The sequence below is a fragment of the Ochotona curzoniae genome, unplaced genomic scaffold (assembly GCF_017591425.1).
Source record: "Ochotona curzoniae isolate NIBS_2020 unplaced genomic scaffold, NIBS_Ocur_1.0 contig_430, whole genome shotgun sequence".
NCBI classification, from domain to species: domain Eukaryota; kingdom Metazoa; phylum Chordata; class Mammalia; order Lagomorpha; family Ochotonidae; genus Ochotona; species Ochotona curzoniae.
Window position 1 is genome coordinate 1,057,404 of NW_024466219.1, and position 22,641 is coordinate 1,080,044.

General features: G+C 57.6%; 1 protein-coding gene across 1 annotated transcript in view; it reads right to left on the minus strand.

Annotated features, from left to right (window-relative positions):
• COLGALT2 (collagen beta(1-O)galactosyltransferase 2) overlaps window positions 1–22,641 on the minus strand; it is a 45,180-nt gene that overhangs the window by 13,795 nt on the left and 8,744 nt on the right. The window contains exons 2-4 of the mRNA XM_040985185.1: window positions 5,685–5,795; window positions 1,880–1,997; window positions 452–586 (exon numbers count right to left, since the gene is read on the minus strand). Coding sequence (XP_040841119.1) covers window positions 452–586; window positions 1,880–1,997; window positions 5,685–5,795 — 364 coding nt within the window. The remainder of the gene's footprint in view (window positions 1–451; window positions 587–1,879; window positions 1,998–5,684; window positions 5,796–22,641) is intronic.

Consider the following 22,641-nt stretch of genomic DNA (forward strand, 5'->3'; position numbering starts at 1 on the left):
GGAAGTCTCAGAAAATCATGGAGGAAGGTCTGTGTTCCCCAGGAGTCATCAGGACAGCCAGAAGTTGCACACTGCTCGGCTAACATGCAGTGTAGGCACTTGATGGCAATCCGGTTTTTGGAAACAGGTGCCTATGGATGGTTTTCTCAGAGCAGTGGAGGGAACATTGTTTTGCTTCTGTTCACTTTTAAATATGTAATAGAAAAATGGGTTTTTCTATGTTATCCTTTTGGAGGAAAAAATGACAAACAATCCCAGGAAGGGGAGAAGGAGGCGGCATTGCAGCACATGCCCCATGGCCTGAGCCCTTCGAGAGAGTTCCACAGCAGCCCGTGGGGGCGGGGTGCTGCTGTGACCCCGCTGGCTCTGTGGAATGCTGGCCCTGGTCACCTCGCCACGGGAGGCCAAGGCGTAGCAGCCACACAGCCTTGGCTCCGGAACCCAGACTTGCCTGTGGTGTCATCCCACACCAGAAGTTGGAGTAGAGGCCCCGGGACTCCAGCATGGGGGCCACAATGGTTCGGTTTTCTGCCATCATCAGACTGAGGGTCTGCGGGTTAGTCAGGAAATTGTCAACATCTATGAACTGGAAAGCAAGAGGAGGACGTGAGGTGGGAGGCAGTGCCCAGGGGCAGGTGGAGGCACGGGACCTGCTCACGGGCGTGGAGACCATTATCCATCTGCCCCAGGGAGCCCGTTGTGGCTGGGTGCCCTTGCCAGTCAGATTCTGCTAATGCGCTCTGCCTGCCACACGGTGGCTCGGCCTAAGGCACAGGCATGGTGGGCAGACTCAGCCAGGACCCACCCACAGCCTGGCTGGTGGTTTCAGCGAGATGCTCATGGCTCCCAAGCTCCCCTGCCCAGCTGCCTCCAGCCCTCCCAGGAACGGCTGCTCGAGGCCACGGCTTCCTGCAGCAACGGCTAGATGACCCCAGGTTGCAGCCCTTGCAAAGCAGCGCACCATGTTCACGCGGACTCACTCACACAGGTAACAGATGCGGGCATCAAAGAGGAATTGCCACACCAAAGTGTATGTTTCAATACGGCTGCGAGGGGTATCACATTAGGTGAACATATGGAAAATAGAATCCAAACATGAGTTCCTTTCATTGTAAAAAAAAATTGTTCAAAATCCATGCAAACAAGCAATCTCCCGAAGTTCCATGAAAAAAGGCATTGAGAAACTACACACAAATTTCAATTTCCTTCATCAAAATAAACATTCTGTAATTTCACTTCCAGACTCTCTGAAGTAGAGAGAATTGCAAAATAAACAGCAGCACTCACGGTGAGGAGGTTGCACGTTAACCAAAACTTGCAGATGGGCACCTGCTGGTCTCTGAACCCACTGAGCCCAGCGCCACGCAAACCACGCCCAGCACCACACGAGCCACGCCCAGCGCCACAGAACCACGCCCAGCGCCACACGAGCCACGCCCAGCGCCACAGAGCCACACCCAGCGCCACACGAGCCACGCCCAGCGCCACACGAGCCACGCCCAGTGCCACACGAGCCACGCCCAGCGCCACACGAGCCACGCCCAGCGCCACAGAGCCACGCCCAGTGCCACACGAGCCACGCCCAGCGCCACAGAGCCACGCCCAGTGCCACACGAGCCACGCCCAGCGCCACACGAGCATTCCTTGGGCACTGAAAAGGCTCACGATTTCCTAGGTCTGTTCCAGGGAAGGGGCCACTCAGCCACCATCCTCCTGGGCCACTCAAAAGCTGTCCCATCAAGTCAGGAGGGGGCCTGAGGTGACCGCCAGGCGTCTCAACACGCATGGTGGCCACACTGCATGGGCTCAGGCGCCCAGGGTGCTGCATCTGGACACATCCTAGGTACCAGCTGTCAAGAAATCAAACATCTGTTTTTACCAGAATGTAGTCTGACCATTTTTCCCTCGCGGTCCGAAGGGCTGCCTGTCGCAGCTTCATGACATGGGCAAACCGGGAGCTGGGCCAGTGCTTTGGTCCAATTTCATCAGGATAGGCCCTGGAAAAACAACGGTGACAAGGAAAGGCTGTAAGCATTGAGTGCGGCCGGGCGCGCCGTGCTCAGCTCCCCTCAGCTCCGGGGGGAGCGCCCGGCCGCCCCCTCAGCACCGCCAGGGGCCACGACACAGAATCTGCTGCTTACAAACACGTGGGTCTTCACGGGGACACTTCCCAGGGGCCCGCGGGGCCCGGGCAGCAGGTCCTGTCCATTACAGAGAACGGCAGAGCTATGGGGCAGCCACGTCAGAGGGACAGGAGCGCAACCGGGACTCAAATCCAAGAAGCTTAGCCCCAAAACCCGTGGTCCTGATCATTTTTTAAAAAGATTTATTTTTTATTTTTATTGGAAAGTCTGCTATACAGAGAGGAGGGGAGACAGAGAGGAAGATCTTCCCTCCGATGATTCACTCTCCAATGTGACTACAAAGCCGCAGCTGTGCCGATCCGAAGCCAGGAGCCAGGAACTTCTTCCAGGTCTCCCACACAGGTGCAGGGTCACAAGGCTTTGGGCCGTCCTCGACTGCTTTCCCAGGCCACAGGCAGGGAGCTGAGTGGGAAACAGGGCTGCTGGGACAGAAACCGGCGCCCATATAGGATCCTGGCGCATGTAAGGCGAGAACTTTAGCCGCTAGGCTACTTTGCCAGGCCCAGTCTTGAACACTTTTTTTAATACATTCTGCCATCTCACAAATTTGGAAATGTCATGAGTGAAAATCCTAGTTTTGCTGGGCGGCGTCTCGGTCAGCGTTCCCACAGAGCCGGCACAGGGATGAGCTCACTGGCCGCGCCGTCCACAGGCACACGGGGCCGGCCAGCAGCAGGGCCCACCCCCGCAGCCCTCCCGAGAGCTCCCAGCTGGCGTGGACACTGTGCTGGCCAGCTCATGCAGCTGCAGCCGAGCGATGAGGCTGTGACCGTGCCCTGGGGGGTGGTCCCTTGCACACAACAGGGGATGTTCTGAAGCAGCTCCCTCAGCCTTCGCCCCGAGAAACCAGTGCAAGTCTTGGTTTTCTGAACCCACTGCCAACAAGTGACGCCCTGTCTCAGCCTTCACTCTGACCTTGGCGTGTAACACATGGACTCAAAATCTGGCTAGAGGGCCCGGCACGGTGGCCTAGTGGCTAAAACCTCACCTTAAACACGCCAGGATCCTATATGGGCACCAGTTCTAACCCTGGCGACCCTGCTTCCCATCCAGCCCCCTACTGTGTCCTGGGAAAGCAGTCGAGGATGGCCCAAAGCCTTAGGACCCTGCACCTGTGTGGGAGACCCACAAGAAGCTCCTGGCTCCTGGCTCAGATTGGCTCAGCACCAGCCATTGAGCTCACTTGGGGAGTGAATCATCAGGCAGAAGATCTTCCTCTCTGTCTCTCTTCCTCTGTAAATCTGAGCTTGCAATAAATATAAACAAATCTTTTTTAAAAAATCTGGCTACAGAGGACATTTCCAGTATGCAAATACATACACAAAGTCATTCTGTGCACACTTAAAAACTAGTCCAAGTTCAGGTACAAGGATCTGCAGTCTCACTTCAGACCTGTTACAATTTCCAGCCTCATTGCTGAGTCACGCTTGAGCCGCGTGGATTTGAGGAACACACACGGATGTCCATGCGCATTCAAAGTTTGGCGAAGACTGAGAGCAGGAGCCGGGTCTGGCACTTCTGATTAGAACGCAGGTCCGCCTGTAGCCATCACTTCCGGGGCCTCGTGCTGCCCGTGCTGCCGTGCTGCCTCCCTGAGGTGGGACTGGCGTAGCTCGGGGGCATTTACGGTGGGAAATTTAAGATACACAGTCCCATTTGTTCATCTGACAAGTGTCAGCGTGGTGTCTGCCAAGATCATAGCACTAAGGGGAAATAGGTGGTGCTTTTTCACAAACTCAAACTCCAGAACTTACACTTTGTTTAGGAAAATGTGTGACCATATGTCAAGTCTGCTGTTTTCCAAAGATGAGGCGGTAAACCAATAACAAAGCGGCAGGGAGAGCTGGCCGGACCCTGGGCTGGCGAAGGCGCGGCGGAGGACGGCTGAGCAGAAAAGCACCTGCCACAGCGCGGGGTCGGCCTTCCTGGGAACCTCTGGACACGGCGGAGTTGGCAGGAAACACGGGTGGGGACGCACGGAGTGTAACCGCGAGCCTCAGGTACCTCGGTCCTGGAGGTACCGGGTGCTTTTATGTAAGAGAATGGAACCGCATTGCTTGGGGATGTGGACAGACTCGACAGCCTGTGGGTCACCAAGAAACTGCCGAGGTTACAGCACCCGTGCCGGGGACTGACACAAGGGCCGAGAGAGGCCAACGCAGGCTTGTTTTAATGCAAAAAGAAACCGAAATCTAAGCATGGCATTTCATGACACACATGACAGTTCTGAAGACACGCTGCATGCTCGCCTTTCACAGTTTTTGCCCTCGGATAAGCTTGTCTTTTCTCGAGTGCCTTGAGAACTTTGTGAGTGCTCCGGTCTGACAGCCCGCGCAGGACAGGCAAGGGCAGTTGACGGGATTGAGAAGCCGGAGCTGCCCGCCGACACACGGAGGCCGGAGCTGCCCCAGGCCCGCTCGCTTACATGGAAGGTAGATTCAGAGATGGGCAGACACAGACCATCGGGAGGCTCACACTCCTGCGGCAGCCAGGGCTGGGTCGGGCCGAAGACAGTCAGCAGGAGCTCGGGTGCTCTGCCACGTGGGCGGCAGGGGCCCAAGGCGGCAACGCCACCTCCCAGGGAGAACCTTAACGAGAAGCTAGAACCAGAAACGGGCAGGTCCCAAGCCCACGCCCTCCACTCTGGGATGTGGGTGCTGTGGGGCGCCTTAAGAACTGCACAAAACATCCATTCTAAACACCAAAGGCCCATTTTCAGGACACGGGTAAGTAATAATATTGATAAGCATGCGCTGCCTGAGTGAGGAGCTGACAGCCGCGGACTGGAGCGGAGAGGCAGCTTGCAATCTGTGAGGGGAGGAAAGGCAGGCTCTGTGGCTCCTTCCAATCCTGGGGAGACCCTGGGGAGATCCCAGACAGACCCTGCAATGCACTGCCTGCCCCCAGGTTTGAGGCCCCGGCTGGAAGAACGCTCAGGAAGCAGTGCCAGTCGGGGTTGGCTGGGTGGGCAGGATCGGCAGTGCCAGCAGGGGTCGGCAGGATCGGCAGAGCCAGCGGGGGTCGGCAGGATCGTCAGTGCCAGCGGGGGTTGGCTGGGTCGGCAGGATCGGCAGTGCCAGCGGGGGTTGGCTGGGTGGGCAGGATCGGCAGTGCCAGCCGGGGTCGGCTGGGAGGGCAGGATCGGCAGAGCCAGCGGGGGTCGGCAGGATCGGCAGTGCCAGCAGGGGTCGGCAGGATCGGCAGAGCCAGCCGGGGTCAGCTGGGAGAACAGGATCGGCAGTGCCAGCCGGGGTCAGCTGGGAGGGCAGGATCGGCAGTGCCAGCGGGGGTCGGCTGGGAGGGCAGGATCGGCAGAGCCAGCAGGGGCCAGCGGGGGTGGGCAGGATCGGCAGTGCCAGCGGGGGTTGGCTGGGTGGGCAGGATCGGCAGTGCCAGCGGGGGTTGGCTGGGTCGGCAGGATCGGCAGAGCCAGCGGGGGTCGGCAGGATCGACAGTGCCAGCGGGGGTCGGCAGGATCGGCAGTGCCAGCGGGGGTTGGCTGGGTGGGCAGGATCGGCAGTGCCAGCGGGGGTTACTCACTCAGGTTCGTCCATGGGCCGCCACTCTATGTAGTGGTAGAAGCCCCGCACGTTGCGCAGCCACTCCCGGAGGATCTCCGTGGTGTTGTCCACATTGTGGTCAGTGGCCACCCTGCGGGAGAGGAGGACGGAGTGGGTCAGGGACGGCTCCTAAAGGAAGGCCACAGACCCCAGGCCAGCAGGGAGCAGAACGCCAGCTCAGGGCAAAGCTGTCGGCACAGAAACTTCCGGAAGCTCAGGGAAAATCAAATTAAGAGGTAAATTTATTTTGGTACAAAAATTAGAAATCCATGCATAATATTTTCATATCATGTATCACTTTTTGAAGACCACTTGTATGTAGATGTTCTAGATATTTCATACCTAAATAAATTCACCTTTTAGTTCAGTTTTATATAAACTGTTCTTGTGAGTTGTTATTCATTGGAACATCACACAGAGAGGCAGGCATGGGACGCAGTGGCTAAGTCGCAGCATGGGACGCAGTGGCTAAGTCGCAGCATGGGACGCAGTGGCTAAGTCGCAGCATGGGACGCAGTGGCTAAGTCTCAGCATGGGACGCGGTGGCTAAGTTGCAGCATGGGACGCGGTGGCTAAGTCGCAGCATGGGACGCGGTGGCTAAGTCGCAGCATGGGACACAGTGGCTAAGTCGCAGCATGGGACGCGGTGGCTAAGTCGCAGCATGGGACGCGGTGGCTAAGTCGCAGCATGGGACGCGGTGGCTAAGTCGCAGCATGGGACGCGGTGGCTAAGTCGCAGCATGGGACGCGGTGGCTAAGTCGCAGCATGGGACATAGTGGCTAAGTCTCAGCATGGGACACAGTGGCTAAGTCGCAGCATGGGACACCAGCACCTCACACCAGAGAAAGGGCCGCATTTGGTCCTAGCTCTTCTGGTACCCCAGTTCCCGCCCAGCCCCATCCACTCTGGGACATGGCAGGTGGCAGTTCACGTCCTTGTGTCCACCACCATGGCCTGGGGAGCAGGACTGAGTTCTGGGTCCTTGGCTTTGGATTTGTCTGGTTCCAGCTGTTATGAGCAGCTGGGGAGTGAACCAGTAGATGGAATATCTTGCTGCCTATCTTTCTATCTCTATGCCTTTCAAATAGAATCTAAATAAATTTTTAAAAAGAGAGAGAGAGAAATCTTTTATCTATTAGTTCGCTCCCTAAACACCGAGTGCTTGAGGCTGAGCCAGGTGAAACCCAGGATCTTGACGCGCCATCACAACTCCCCACTTGGCGGCGGGAGCCAAGCCCTGCGCCATCAACCGCTGCCCCCAGGGTGTGCAGTGGAGCAGCTGGAGCTCAGCTCAGGCACTGCAACGCGGCATGTGGGCGTCCCCAGCTGTGCCTTCACTGCTGTGCCAACCGCCCAGCCAACCCTCCACAGCCTCATCTGTGTGAGCGTGACCCTCTGTGGTCCAGACACTGTCAGTGCTGTGCTCCAGGGGCTCACCCAGGTGTGTGCACGGCACACTCGACGCTAACACACCACACACGCACGAAGCCAAGGACCCCGAGCCTCCCGGGAAATGGCTTCTTGCCTTTAACTTCTGGTGACCCAGCATGTGTACTGCCCCTCTGTCGTCACAACAGTTGCCCTCAGTCATGCCACAGCTTCATTTTAGGTCAGTTTCCAGTGAGTGGGTGAGGATTTAATCACGTGTGAAACAGGACAACAGTCGTCGCATTTCCACAGTGTGAATATGTCCGCGTCCACTCTGCAGGAAACAACTTCACCACCAGCACGTACACCCGAGTGCTTCCAGAAAGCTTGAAATCTTGTCTGCAAAACTTGTTCCAAGAGTAGCAAACAGGGTGACACCGTCACACGACGCTGGGGTGACACCATCACACAGCACTGGGGTGGATGCCCTCACACGACACTGGGGTGACACCGTCACACGGCGCTGGGGTGACACCGTCACACGGCACTGGGGTGACACCGTCACACAGCACTGGGGTGACACCATCATACGGCGCTGGGGTGACACCGTCACACGACACTGGGGTGACACCGTCACACGGCACTGGGGTGACACCGTCACACAGCACTGGGGTGACACCATCACACGGCACTGGGGTGACACTGTCACATGGTGCTGAGGTGACACCGTCACACGGCACTGGGGTGGACGTCATCACACGACGCTGGGGTGACACTGTCACACGACGCTGGGGTGACACTGTCACACGACGCTGGGGTGACACCGTCACACGGCGCTGGGGTGACACCGTCACACAACACTGGGGTGACACCCTCACACGATGCTGGGGTGTGCAGACACTGTCATTGAAGGCTACACACTGAGTTTTGCAGCCTGTACACTACACATCTTTGCATCTGTCTGAAAATAAAAGAAAAAAAACTGTATGAAGAAAAGAATATGTGATGGAGGCTGCAGATACCTGATCTAAGTTGATAATTAACAGGAAGTAGATGAAGTATACTAAAGTAACCACAGGCAGTGAAACAAGAAAGGTTGACACATTCTCACTAGAAATGACCCAGGACACGATAACACAGCCCTCAGCTGGGACCCAGGACATGTTACCACACATCCCTCAGCTGGGACCCAGGACATGTTACCACACAGCCCTCAGCTGGGACCCAGGACACGTGAACACACGTCTCACCTGGGACCCAGGACATGTTACCATACAGCCCTCAGCTGGGACCCAGGACATGTTACCACACAGCCCTCAGAAGAACAAAGAAAACAGGTGACAGGAAGGTGTATCTGCAAGAACATACTCCATTCTCACAGTTAACCACAATTACTGTACAGACAAAGCCTCCAAAAGTTTGAAATCAGTTTTTGATCATGAGGCAACAGAGCTAAGATTGATAGCAAAGTACAAAACAAAATCTCTAGCAGCTTTCTTAGAATGTTATTTTTTAACAACTACGACGGAGCGAAAAAATAAGTGAAGACAGATTCTAAAAGGGATGAAATGTGCAATAGCAGAGGTTCGTTTCCAACGTGGGGGTGTCATTACAGTAGTGATCCAATAAAAAGTCACTGATGAACTAAAGCGAATGAAAATGGAGGCTAAATTTCAACTCAGAAAAGTAGGAAAAATAAGAGTAGAAAATCACGAGACTTGAAATAGAAAAAGTGTTGAATTATAAACTAAGTTGCTGCTTTTTAGAGAAACATCAGAAGGCTCAGTAGTGGCTAACCTACTCAAGAGAACATGCACATGTCAAAATTAAAAGTGGACTAGCCTGAAAAGAAATAATGATTGATTTGAAAAATTTGTTAGACTCACAAGCACCCACATTGCTTATCAGTTGTGCAACCTAGTGAAAAACACACAAGTGTAGACTCCAGATGAAACGAAAGATTTCCCAGAAAAGAAAATGACAGCAAGGATGTAAAACTCAGATGAAAAACCCATGGAAGAAAGAGCAAGGAACAAGCAAGCCACAGGCCCGCTGGAGACTCCCACCCACGCTCTCGGCTGTGTGGCCAGTCCTGTAGAGGGGAAATCCAGCTGCCCAAACGTGCTCTGACCTGCTGCAGCAGCCTCGCTGTGACTGGAGGCCAGTACCTGAGTGACTACACAGCCGGAGCCCTAGAGTTCTCACAGATGGAACCCAAGCATCCTATTAATGGTTCACAATGAACAGACTTAAAGGAAACTCACATGACTACGTCTGTAAATGCTTAAAAGGTCTTCAGTAAAATTCAGAAATTATTTCTGAATGAAATTAAAACATGTATTAAAGCTATCCCAGCTAAAACTGTATGACAATGCAGGGAGAAAATGTGGAGGCTAGCAACCCAGATAGGGAGCCCCTGATGCAGACGGAAGCTCTCTCATTGTGAGATGTTGGCAAGACAGCTAGGGGAGAAAATGCAGATAGATGCACACCTCATACCACTGCTCAAAATAAATCCCCAGGAAATAAGAAATCGGTCAGAACTAGCACTGTGGTGTAGCACGTTAAGCCATGGCCTGTCGTGCCAACATCTGCTATAGGTGTTGATCGTATTCCTGACTGTTCCACTTCCAATCCATCTCCTTGTTGATGTTCCTGGGAAAGCAGCGGGGGACGGCCCAAGTGCTTGGGGCTCTGTACTCGGCAGACCCGGGAGAAGCTCCTGGCTTCAGCCTGCCCCAGCCATCATGCCCATCAAGCAGTGACCCAGAGAATGGAAAATCTCTGTGTGTGTGTCTCTGCCTTTTAAATTAAATTAATTCATCAACAACAAAGAAATATAATTTTACCAAAAAAAAGGGGGGGCATAGTGTGGGAAGCTGAGGGGTTCCTAAGGGTGAGATAGAACATCCCGAAAGTGCCAGCGTCTGGCAGAACACACTGTGGGAAAGGCCCCAGCGGGACGGAGAGTGGTGTGACCCACGTGGAGGAAGCCTTCAGACACAATCCCGAATGGCCGCAGACCACCTAGGAAAGCAGGCAAGGTCAGGGGCCCGGAATTCCCCAGGGAAGACAGTGAACACGGCTCCCGACACAGGTGCTCACACCTGTTACTATGGCAATGACCTTCACCTACCATCCCCTAGCTTGGCGATGCCTCCTTTTGGTCAGGCTCCACAGGAACAGTGCATCTGCACCCTGCTGACACAAGCCCTCACCCGCTGTGGTGAGGGAATCAGCCATGACCCAGCAGCACGGCAGGAACTTAACCCTTCACCCCTAAGGAAGCCTCCAGTTCGCCCCAGGGTGGACTGGGCCAGCTCAGCCGGGAAGCTGACCGGGAGGAGCCAGCAGTCACACCCTCTGCAGAACAGTGTGAGGCTGGCAGACTGGGAAAGCAGAGGGGACTTGCTAGGATTGAACTGCAGAAAAAGAGCTTTGTTTATTTCAGAGTTGCAGATAAAGGAGAGACAGACAGAGAGAGAGAGATCTTCCCTCTGCTGGCTCACTCCCCAAATGGCCGCACCGGCCAAGGCGGACTTGAGCTAAAGCCAGGAGCTTCTTCCTGGCCTCCAATGGGAGTGCTAATAATTTACATATTGAAAAGATAAAAATGTAACCCAACTAGGGCAGAGTTGAATACAAAGGAAAACCAACAAGACTGGTTATAAAGCCATATTCTAGAACGGAAACACAATAAACACAAACAGAGCACTCCAACGAGACGCCCTCAACTTCAAAGATCCCTGTTGGAAAGCACGCGGATGGAGAGCAGAGTGGGCCCAAGGCTGATGGGACACGTGGACGGACGCCCACCTGAGCCTCACCAGCAAGGACAGGAGGGACAGGCCGGGGGGGTGGAGGACAAAAGGCACTCCACTGCCACCACCACCGTCACAGCTGTCACTGGAGAGCTCCCCAGGGCCTAATAACCACCCAGCCAAGCGCCCGCAACGCCGCCTGGCAGGTAGCCTGGCAATGGCTGGCTGGCTAAGCTTAGCAGACCTGCCCCGTTTGACCAAGGACATGGGGCACCGTCTGCGGTGACCCCTTGAGGAGCAAACGGTATGAACAATATAGGTATCATCCACAAAGAAGGACCAGCAACCCAAATTAGTGGACAGACCGCAAACACCCACCGAGCATCCAAACAACGACCACTAACAGGAATGACAATGCTGCAGGAGCCGGCCAGCACGGCGGACGTGAGGCCCGGGACGCGCATGTCGGGTGCACTAGCCCCAAGGCCCCACGCGGGAACTCTGGGGAACATGCAGTCTCGTGCCTGGCAGGTCGCACGACACTCACGCTCAGCTTCAGCAAAGGAACATGGGGCTGCCAGGAGCGCCATGGAGGGCACGGCATCCTGCTGTTTGCCACAGGCTTGTGCCAGCAAGAAGGGCTGGGCAGGCCCCGAGGCAGCAGCCGAAGCTTCTTCCAGAGCCTCCTGGAAGGGGGCAAGGGGAGCCCTAGGACCTGTGGGCGCCCCAGAAGGTGAGATTTCCCCTCTAGGGCTCAAGCCAGCCATGATGCCGGGGCCACAGGGCAGCCAGGCACCATTCAGGCCCAGACTGCTCAAGCAGGGCCCATCAGAGGCCTCCCCAGCTCCTCTGTGGGCTCTGGGGTTCAGCATCCTCAGGCCAGGCTGGGACAACAACCTCCGTCATGGGCAGGCCTGAAACCTCAGTATCCACCCTCTTGCCTGCTCAGGGGGCCATGACCCTGCCCCGCCACACGGCCATACCGGCCCCTCTCTGTCAACTTTCTCCGCCTGCTTTCCAGGGGTGTTCTTGGGTGCCACACACGCAGTGAAGGCAGAGCCAGTCTCAGCCGGCCTTGGCATTCGAGGGGTCCAAAATGTTCCCACCGTGGTGCCACCCACTGCTGGCCTCTGCCTTCCCCCCCGCAGCCACACCTGTCACACTGGTCCACCCCACACTGGCCACCTGCATCGAAGGTACAAGGTCCCCAGAGGACCAAGCACTCCAGGGTGCTGGAGCAGTGACCACAGGGGCAGGCCGGAGGACCGAGCACTCCAGGGTGCTGGAGTAGTGACCACAGGGGCAGGCCGGAGGACTGAGCACTCCAGGGTGCTGGAGCAGTGACCGAAGGGGCAGGCCGGAGGACGGAGCACTCCAGGGTGCTGGAGCAGTGACCGCAGGGGCAGGCCGGAGGACCGAGCACTCCAGGGTGCTGGAGCAGTGACCGCAGGGGCAGGCCGGAGGACCGAGCACTCCAGGGTGCTGGAGCAGTGACCGCAGGGGCAGGCCGGAGGACTGAGCACTCCAGGGTGCTGGAGCAGTGACCGCAGGGGCAGGCCGGAGGACCGAGCACTCCAGGGTGCTGGAGCAGTGACTGCAGGAGCAGGCCGGAGGACCGAGCACTCCAGGGTGCTGGAGCAGTGACCGCAGGGGCAGGCCGCACATCACTGACATTTCCACTTTAGACCCCAGCTCTGCCTCGCACAGCCAGCTTGGAATCCCGAGACTGACTCATTTATGCCACCCCAGGTCCCTCCAAGTTGTTGGGCCGAGCTCATGCGGGCAGCACGAGGCTGCTGGCACAGTGGCAGCAGGTGGGAGGACAACGCTCTCCATCCAACCCTGGGCGCTGGGCCCCAGGGCACATGCTGGGCTTCCCTGCCCCTGGACGCTAGACCCTGGCACCTCACAAACCCCGGGGCAGTTCCGTGTGCCCCTCTCTGTATCCTGGAATTACTGCTCCATTTCCCTTCCCCGTCTCCACCATGCGGGGCAGCCGTGGCCGTCTGTGCGGGGTGTCTCGTTTTGTATGTTGCCATGGTCTCTCCAAGGGTGACGTGAACCTGCACTTCTATGTCTGAGTCATATTGTGCAGCGTGGACATTCATGGGTCAGGGCCCCTGGACGTTTCCGGCTTCTGCTTGTGGTGACCAATACTGCTGGAAGCTTCACACCCAGGGTTCTGTGTGGACAGCTTTGCTCCCCCGAGGCCTGCCACCAGAATGGCTATGCTGCTGCCAGCTGCTCCAGAGCCGCTGCTGAGGCACGCGTGCACGCACTTCACGCAAACCTGAGCTCACGGAGTCCTCGCAGCGGGTGTTAGCCCCAGGCCACAGCCGAGCAAGCTCTGTCGGCTTACACCACATCCTGAACCCTGGCGCTGGGTGCAGGCGCTGGGCAGGGCCCCCCACCCTAAGTCGTGGCTGCCTGGTCTGCACGGAGGCAAGGGCCAGGGATGGATGACCAGGCCTCGACTGGGGGCTGGGTGGAGCAGCTGGAACAACTGTGATGCGTGGCCTGCTGGGGAAGCTGGACGAAGGTCCCCAAAGCCAGCTGGCGCCGGAGGTCTGGCAGGGCCACACGACAGCAAAACACAGACCCTGAAAACATGAGGTCATGGCAGAGCCGGCCAGCCGTGACCACAGAGGAAGCTGCAGGCCAGGGCCGGGTGGCTGTGGAAGTGACCTTGTCCCGCCAGGCACGCCCTGTGTGGACTGCAAGTACCAGGCCCACAGTCCCCGGGCGGCGTCAGGAGCGAACAGGGGCCTCCATGCCCCTAGCAGAGGTTTGCCTCGGTTCAGTCCCCTCTTTACACAGGTGCTGCTCAGCGATGGTGCGCCCCTTGGCTCCCCCTGGACCCCGAGTCACAGCATTCCTGTGTAGCCCCCACAGCCCAGCCAAACGAGGCGCTGGCGTTGGCACACGCACTCCCACCGCCAGCTCCACAGCCTTGATGGGCACGGAAGCCTGGCCTTGCTTCCCAGTCTGTGCAGTGGCAGTCACGTCCACCTTCCAGAACATTCAGATCTAGGCTTTCCCCTGCTGTGCCCTGCGCACGCACACACACACACACACACACACACACACACACACCACACACATACACATGTATGTGTGCACAAACACACACTGCACATATGCTTGTGCATGGACAACCACTGTGTTCATGATACACCTGAGACAGGTGTAAACACGGATATTGGGTGTGTGCACACGTGTAGACATGTGTAAACACATGTGCGTGTGATATATACATGCAAGTGTGCGTGCACACGTGTGTACACACATAAGCACAAACTCACACACATTCACACAGGGAGACCTGGAAGAAGCGCCTGCTTCCACCTTCACACCACGCCAGCCATTGCGGCCGTTTGGGGAGTGAACCAGTGGCTGGAAGTTCTCTCTCTGTGTAACTCTGATCTTCAAGTAAAACAAATAAATCTTTTCTAAAAACCAACCTGATCTTTTAAAGTTTAAAAAACTGTGCCTGATACAGAATCACTCGACAGCATCTGTCTGCTGACTTGGTGAACAAATGTTGGATTGCATCGACAACAGAACAAAGCCGTGGCAACAGACTCATGAAGGACCCACTGGTGTCCCAGGACGTGGACACCGCGGAGGGAAACTGCCCGGGGCACCTGGCTTCTGAAAAGAGCCACCCCACCTGCTGCTCCAGCGGCGGACAGCTGGCCCGGGAGCAGAGGGAGGGCCGGCAGCCTCTGGGCAGCTGAACCCAGGTCTGTTGCCCCACACGGCTACCCAGACGGACAGCTCAGCTGCTGGGAGAAGCCTTCAGTCCCTTGCTGACCAGTACCTGCTGTCTCGGGGCCAGCGACAACTCTGCCAGCCGGCAGGGGCAGCCAGGGGCAGGGCCAGCCTCCAACTTATGCACTTTGGGGCTGCTGGTGTCTGGGGCCCGGATGGTTTTGGGGGGCGGGGGGGTGCTGTTTTCCTAGTCCGCCCCTCAGCCGCACGCGCAGTTTCAAGCTGGGCTATTCTTAGCCAGGTGTCAAACAAGCAGGAGGCTGTTCTGCTGGTTGTTGTTTTGGGGTTTTTCCCTCTTGTCTGTTACGGAAAACTTTGCTGTCCAAGGGAGGAATGCTGTGTGCCCCTGCAGCTCCCGGGAGGGGCCTGCGCACACACAGCCGCCCTCTGCTCGCTCCCAGGGCCCCGCCGGCCAGCCTCAGGGAGACCCAGGCCCCATCTCCCACCCCGCGTGTTAGGTCAGGAAGAGTGAGTCCTGTTTTGAACCGTGCAGTGGGATCCAGGCGGGAGGGAACACCTTGCAAGACAGAGCCGGCTGCTTGTGATTGAGCCGCGGGTGAGCCGGCTGTGCGCTGTGTCACAGAGTCCCCCCCCCCCGCCCCCCAGAGCCCCTGGGCGCCATCCGGCTTCCTGCTCCAGGGATGGGGCACCTGTCCTGGAGCTGCGGCTCCGTCAGTGACTTGCGCTTCACCCAACTCTGAAGGCTGCAGCTTCCCGGCTGGGGACGCAGAGACGGGGTTCAGGAAGGAGGACCTCCACCCCTGCTTGATTTCCCCCAGACTCAGGATTCTGGGCCCTCGGGCCCCCAGGAACCTTCTGTGACTTCCCCAAGTGGAGTGTCTGAGCTGGTCACCTGTCACCAACAACACAGCCAAGGATGGCGACCACCTCTGGAGCCCTTGTCCTCGGCCTGGCTGCATGTGCTGGGGACGGTGCCTCTCGGGTCCCTGCGCTTCACTCTCAAGCTACGGAAGGGCCTTGGGGGCCCAGGAAGAAGTGGGGGCTGGTGCTCCCTGCCCCTCAGGGGTGCTCAGGAGACAAGAAGCCAAGGCCCAGATGTCGCTGCCGACAAGGCGACTGGGCAGGTGAGTCACTCCTTTCCCAGCCTCACCAGGGTGTGTCCTTCAGGCCAAGTGACACACACAGAAAATGGACTTGGCATCGCTAACCACAAACAAGGCGAAGGCAGCAGCCTTCCTGCCGGGGCAAGGGAGGGCCCGCCACTGTCCAGCCTCCAGCCAGGCCACGGAGCAGAGCGCTCAGCACGCCCCAGCCCAGCCAGGCCGCGGTCATGAGCCCCACCATGGTCTTCGCGCCCTGGCTGGCAGCAGGTGCTGTGGGGTCCTCATCTCCACTCCCCAGGCTGGTGTTGGGGAGGGGGTGGCATTGCCAGGCTCAAGCTCAACAGCAAGAGGAAGCCACGCCCTCCTGGGATGGTTGCCAGTGGAGACATGTAGGAGCCCTCTGGGCCATGTGGATTTCCAGGGTGTTGGGAAACAGCCCTGACACACACCCTGCTAGCTCAGCACAGCGTGGGAGTGGGCGTGCCCCGCCCCTGGGGGTGGGAGGCAGCCACCGGCAGGTGCTGGTCCAGCCCTGAATTCAGCCTTGGGCATGCAGGAGACTGCGCCAGTGAGTCCTACACGGAGATCCCAAGTCTGAGACTCTCGCACCCGGGACACGTTGAGCACAAGCGCTGGGGACAACGGGTTTTCAACCTGTAAGGGGTGGACAGCAGCTGGGAGCCAATCAGCTCCCAGATGTAATGGACAGACTTCCTTGGAGGGTGGCAGTGGCACAGTCAACAGAGTGGCGAGCCTCTCCATTGACTGACGCGGTGATCCACCCAACTAGGCAGCGGGCGGGGTGCTGGCAGCCAGGGTTCTGAGGCGGAACCACTTGTTATCGCTTCACACCCCAGTTCCTCACTGTATCGTAAAGACGACGAGGAAATAAATGGCTAGAGCAGATCTATCAGAATTTGAAACCCAGAAAAGCAACATATACGATAACAATTGTTGTAAAGATATGCAGATCTCTAAGTCTCTGTGACAAGAAACTGTAACTTCATTCATAAGATGAATACATCCTATAATTAATTAAAAATCATTCAGCCTCATTGCAGTAGAAAACAATCTTCCAGATGGCCAAAGAATTTAAAACTCTAATCAGTCTGTTAAAACACGCTTTGCATCCCAAATCCCTGATGGTCAGTTTCACACCCGTTGGGGCGGGGACGGAAGCCTGAAGCAGCCAGGGTGAGGAAGGGAGAGGGTGGGGGCGGGGACTCGGGAATGAAGACTCAGGCGGACCAGGGGCCTGGCCAGGCCAGCCAGGGCCGTGGCCACCACAAACATGCTGCACCCAGACGCAGCATGTGCCCGTGTGTGCTTGCATGTGCACACCTATGTATGTGAGCATGTGTGTGTGCCTTGAGTACTTGACCATGGCTCGTGTGCGCCTCGTGTGCGTGCAGGGACCACACGCATGCTCGTCACGCTGCCGTTCTCCCGTTTGGCTCATGCTTTCTTTTTCCCCCAGATCTTGAGCCCTCCGTTTCACCTGCCAAGGAGCATTCAATCCTTGCTGCTTTTTCTGCTTCTGTTTTATTAAACTCAGAGTTACTTATGCGTGTGACTTGCATGCAGTCGTTGAGTTCTGTCCAAGGTGGCGTTCTGAGGACGTGACATGACATCATCCACTCTTGCTTCCTGTGTTTAGGGCCAATCTGCATTTGAACTTCACAGAGGTTCCGGGTATGTCGGACGCCCTGCGACTGGGGCGCCTTATTTACTCTTCCGGCTCCTCTTTCTCGTCCAGATGGCGTTTCCCTCTCCAGCTCTTCAAGATAACCACAGGATTCACAGCGTGTGTCTCACCTGAGACATGAAAACTTGATGCGGTGTTGTGCTCTGTGGGCACACCAGCCCGAGGTCTGCAGCCATGCCACCCAGGCGAACCACGATCGTTGCTTGGTGCCTGGTTCTGGCTCGATTTCTAAGCCCTTATCCCACTCACTGCATCACACACAGCCTCCACCTCCTCAAGGACAGTGCTTTGAGTGTGGCTCAAGGTTCCCATGCTCCCCTGACCTCCTGACCTTGACACCCATTCAGGGTGCTGGGATACAAGCCGCCGTGCTCACTCACGCCAACTCCTGTGTTGTTCTTCGCCTGGTGAGGGGCTGGCAGAGGCTGTGCAAAGGCCTTGGTCTGGCACCCTGCCCTCACATGGACCTCCCTGACAGGGGTCCTCCATCCCTTACAAATCAGAGCACATCCGCCAACCATCTGCCAAAGTCACCTGTGACGTGTCCCAAATCATGGCCCTTGCAACAGCATGAAAGTGCACACACTTCCTGGAACGCACACTTGGAGTTCTGGTTTCTGGTTACTTCCCAGGGAGTGCTCTGCAGGGCCAGGCGGGGGGGAGGGGGAGCCCAGCAGTGAGCAGCAGTGAGCAGGGCCAGGCGGGGGGAGAGGGGACCCAGCAGTGAGCAGGGCCAGGCGGGGGCGGAGGGCAGCAGCGGTGAGCAGGGCCAGGTGGGGGGCAGCAGCGGTGAGCAGGGCGCCCGTGGTCCAGCAGTGAGCAGCGGTGAGCAGGGCCAGGCGGGGGCGGAGGGCAGCAGCGGTGAGCAGGGCCAGGCGGGAGGGGGGGAGCAGCAGCGGTGAGCAGGGCCAGGCCGGGGGCAGCAGCGGTGAGCAGGGCGCCCGTGGTCCAGCAGTGAGCAGCGGTGAGCAGGGCCAGGCGGGCGGGGCCCAGCAATGAGCAGTGGTGAGCAGGGCGCCCGTGGCCCAGCGGTGAGCAGCGGTGAGCAGGCACCCGTGGCCCAGCAGTGAGCAGCGGTGAGCAGGGCGCCCGTGGCCCAGCAGTGAGCAGCGGTGAGCAGGGCACCCGTGGCCCAGCGGTGAGCAGCGGTGAGCAGGTGCCCGTGGCCCAGCTCTGGCCTGCGCTCTTGGTGCATCCATCAAGCTCACTGTTTTTCCTCACATTCCATCCCATCTCTTCCTCATGGTCTGAGCAGTCTCCTGCGTTCACCCATCACATATAAAATTGCAGATTCACATTTGTCCTGCTTGAGAGTCCCTGGAACAAACAATCTAGAAGACCCTCGGCCACATGCATCCAAATATGTCCCCTACCTGGCATTCCTTAAAACTGACCTGGCCCCTCCACATCCGTTCAGTCTTCCTGCCATCCCCTAACTCTCTGGGTCCTTCTGGGCCCTTCTCTGACACCCCTCTCCAGCATGTCAGTCTGCTCCCGCACTACTGGGCCCATCGCATTCCTTCAGCTCCTAGGCAATAGCACATCCACCCCACCCCACCCCACCCCGCTCCCGAGCATACGCCACACGCATCCCCAGCACTTGGCCTGCAAAACAATTTTTGGAGCTGTCCTCGACGCCAGCATGTGGGATCCGTAACTGGGACTGTGGCTTAGTCACGTGGCAATACTCAGTCTCGGTGAGGTGGGCCTGTGGAACTCTCAGGCTACCTGCTCCCCCAGGTCTGGGTCTCACAGTCCACAGGGCACCCCACAGGCCAGCCTCTCCGTGCCCCGTCTTCTGAGCTGCTTCCACGGATGGCCTTCCGCGAGATGAGCGGTGACCAGCCAGGCTGCGCCTTGGCCCATCTCATCCACTCCATCCCACAGCGAAGACTGAGTTTTTCTAGTTCACTGTCCTGGAATGAGCGCTCACTGCCGCCAGGCAGGAAGGGGCTGGCCAGGCTCGTGGCGGCCTGTGCGGGGGTCCCCGTGCAGCTCACACAGGCTGTGCTCCCACACCAGCATGGCTGAGGCCCTGTGTGCAGACACCCCGTCTGTGTCCTGGTCTAGACGCTGCCAGGTGCTGGCCACCCCGGGCTAGGGGGAGCCCCAGACCTGCCTCCGCATTCCTGTCAGGACTCGGTTGTACTCAAGATTCTCTGTGCGAGGCAGGAGCAGGAAGAGCTGGTCTTGTGCCACTGTCTGTGTTTTAAACCACTGCAAAGCTGGCGTGCTGCTAACACAGGCTGAGGAAAGAGCCCCTTCATCAGAGTTTCAACGGCCACCAGGGCTGAGGCGGGCGGCCTGGAGACGGACGGCACCGGCAGGACAATGTCCCTCTCAGCCTGCAGGACGCTGGGCGGCGGGCTGGTTTCCGGCGTGGCGGAAGGAGCTCACCTGCATCTCATTTCCATCATGAACGTGTGGAATCTGTGGCACAGCATGGCACGCTTTGTTTTCCTGGCACACAACGTCCCCATAGCAGGCATATCCTGTGAGGTATGGAAACCAAGCAGGCACCAGGCCATCCCCACAGCAAGAAAGAATGTGTCAGAGCCAAATGAGCTAACTGGACAGAGGTGCCCCCCTCAGGAAAACCCAGCATCCCTCAAGGAGCCCACTGTCCCCCGAGAGGAAATTCAGTGTCCGCCGAGGAGAAGCCCAGTATATCCTGAGAAGAAGCCCAACGTCCTGTGAGAAGCCCAGTGTGTCCCAAGGAGAAGCCGTGTGTCCCGAGGAGGACGCCAGGTTTCCGCTCCAGCGGGAAGCACAAAAAGGTTGGCTCTGACCTTAACCTTGTAGCGGGCTGGCTGCCGAGGAGCTGGGTGGAGGCCTTGAGTGACCCCATTCCAGCACAAAATATACACCCACGTAGAGGTGTTGGTGTGGGAATGTACTAAAATGTAATAAATTTTAAGTTAAAATGTTTTAAAAGTTTAAAGATTTATAGTACGACGTATAAAATGAGTATTTTCAAAAAATAACCGATGATGCGATTTTGAAGCCGAGACGCGCCGCTCGCACCCAAACCCGGAGGAAACGTTCCCCGAGTTACCGCCCCAGGCATGTCTACTCTGTTCCCTCACGTGGCGCACACACGTCACACGGGCGTGTCATCTGTCCCCAGCCAGTGCGCGTTGCACTTTTGGTCATGAATGGCTCACAGAACGTTCACATCGCAGCTCCCTGCCATTCCGCAGGGCCTGGACAGCCAGGGTGTGGTGGGCGTGCTGGGCAGCACGTGGGCATGGCTGCCCTCGGCAGCGGGGCTTTGCGCTCAGGCGGCCCCAGGGAGCTGTCACTGTGTCCAGTTACATCCCTGCACTGGGCCTGGTCTGGGACAAGCTCTCATGCTAACTACATCATCCACTTCAAACTGGTCAGACCGACACTGTGACGCAGCGCATGAAGATGCCACCACCGCCCCAGCATCCCATATGAGCACCAGTGCCAGTGCCAGCTGCTCCAGCGCCCTGCTAATACACCTGGGAAAGCAGCAAGAGATGCTTCAAGTACTTCGGCTCCTGCCGAACCCGGGGCGGAGACAGGTGCCAAACCAAGCTCCCACAAGCCACATGGCACACGTTTCATCCAGACGTCGGGCCTGGGAGCAGCTTGAATTTGAACATGAACTGAGCAGCTCTGCCAATGAGCCTCTCACTTCTAAAACTCTGCCAACTACACTGCTCTCGGGTCTCCGGCGTATGAAAGTCAGCTTAGCGCTACCTGGGAGGTGAGCAGGTGTCAGGGCTTAAAGGATTGAGTCTCCATGTGGGGGACGCAGTGCCGGGGGCTCAGTTGTGAGATATGCCATCCTCATGGTTATCTTGTTCCTGGTATGGGGAGCAGCCAAGCTTTGCCAGGTGACAGCTCTGAGCTCTCCCAGCTGCAGGGTCTGCTCATGCGACTCCTCCCCAGGGTTGGACTGAAGGGTTTCTGTGAGAAGGACACCTCCAGCACAGACAGGGCTTTTTACCCTGAACCAGAAGCAGCCTCCTTAGCCTGCACCTGCACCTGCACCTACTGTCTTCTTTTGTGGAGCTGGTAAAACAGCTGGCATCCCATATGGGTATTGGTTCCTGTTCTGGCGGTTCCATTTCCCATCCAGCTCCCTGCTTGCGGCTTGGGCAAGTAGTCAAGGATGGCCCAAGGCCTTGGGACCCTGTACCAACATGAGAGACCTGGAAGAAGCTCCTGGCTCCTGGCTTCGGCTTGGTTTAGCTCCAACTGTTGTGGCCACTCGGGAATGGCAGGCAACCACCAACATGCAGGCACTGTCAGCGCGGCCAGCGGCCAGCGGCCAGCACATATCTGGCCATGTTTCTACCTTCTATTTGGCATTGGAATCCTCGGGCTGACTTCCCACAGTGCACTTTAATTCCTCCTGGGAGCGTCCCTGGATCCCACTAGCAGCCATCCTGTGTGGACGGTAGTGAACGCAGGCCCACCTGCCAAGAATGTGCCCTAGAGAATCGGGGGGCGGTGGGGAGGGCTGTGCTGGCACAACGCGAGCAGGTTCACTCCACTAACTGGTGAGCCATGTGCACTGCTGAGAACTGAAACAAAAGCCGCACTCGCCAACAACATCAGGAAGGAATCTCATGTCTCCCGAGAAGCTCGAAGGAGAACAGGCGTCTCCATCCAGCAACAAGCCCACCCAGACCTACCTGGGACGTGCCACCCCGGAAACACAGACCGGAGAGACGAGGGCAGAAGGGCGTCGCCCCAGGGGTGTTCCTGGGCTGAGATCCCTGGGAGGGAAGCAGAGGCCCTGCTGCCCCTCAGCCTGCCCCCTGGGCCGGTGCTTCAAGCTGATTGCTTCAAGGGAATGCGGAGAGGGTCCTGGGCACTGCAAGTGCACAGTTTTGCCAGGGCCTTAAGCTCAGTCACACTGAGGACAGTGTGTGTTACCACCGTGCCTGGGCCCCCATGTCACCAAGGCAGCCTGCAGTGCACAGCTCCCGATGGGCAGGATCTGGGCAGGAGGCGGCCAGCAGCTGGAGGCTGTCCACTGCATGGCCAAGGTCAGAGCAGACCCATGGGGCAGAGGGTGACCAAGGTCGGAGCAGTCAGAGGGGGCAGCCAGGGCCCAGCAGCAGACAGGACCAAGCCAACAGCGGGACCTGCTTTGCATTCTGTCACATGGCAGCTCAGTGGGACAAGCCTGATCCCAAGCACTGACCCTGGGGGCTGGAAAACAAAGCTCACTGCACTTCAAAAAGCTCGGAAGGGGAATCAGGAAGTAAGTTGATCCTTATGCAAAACTT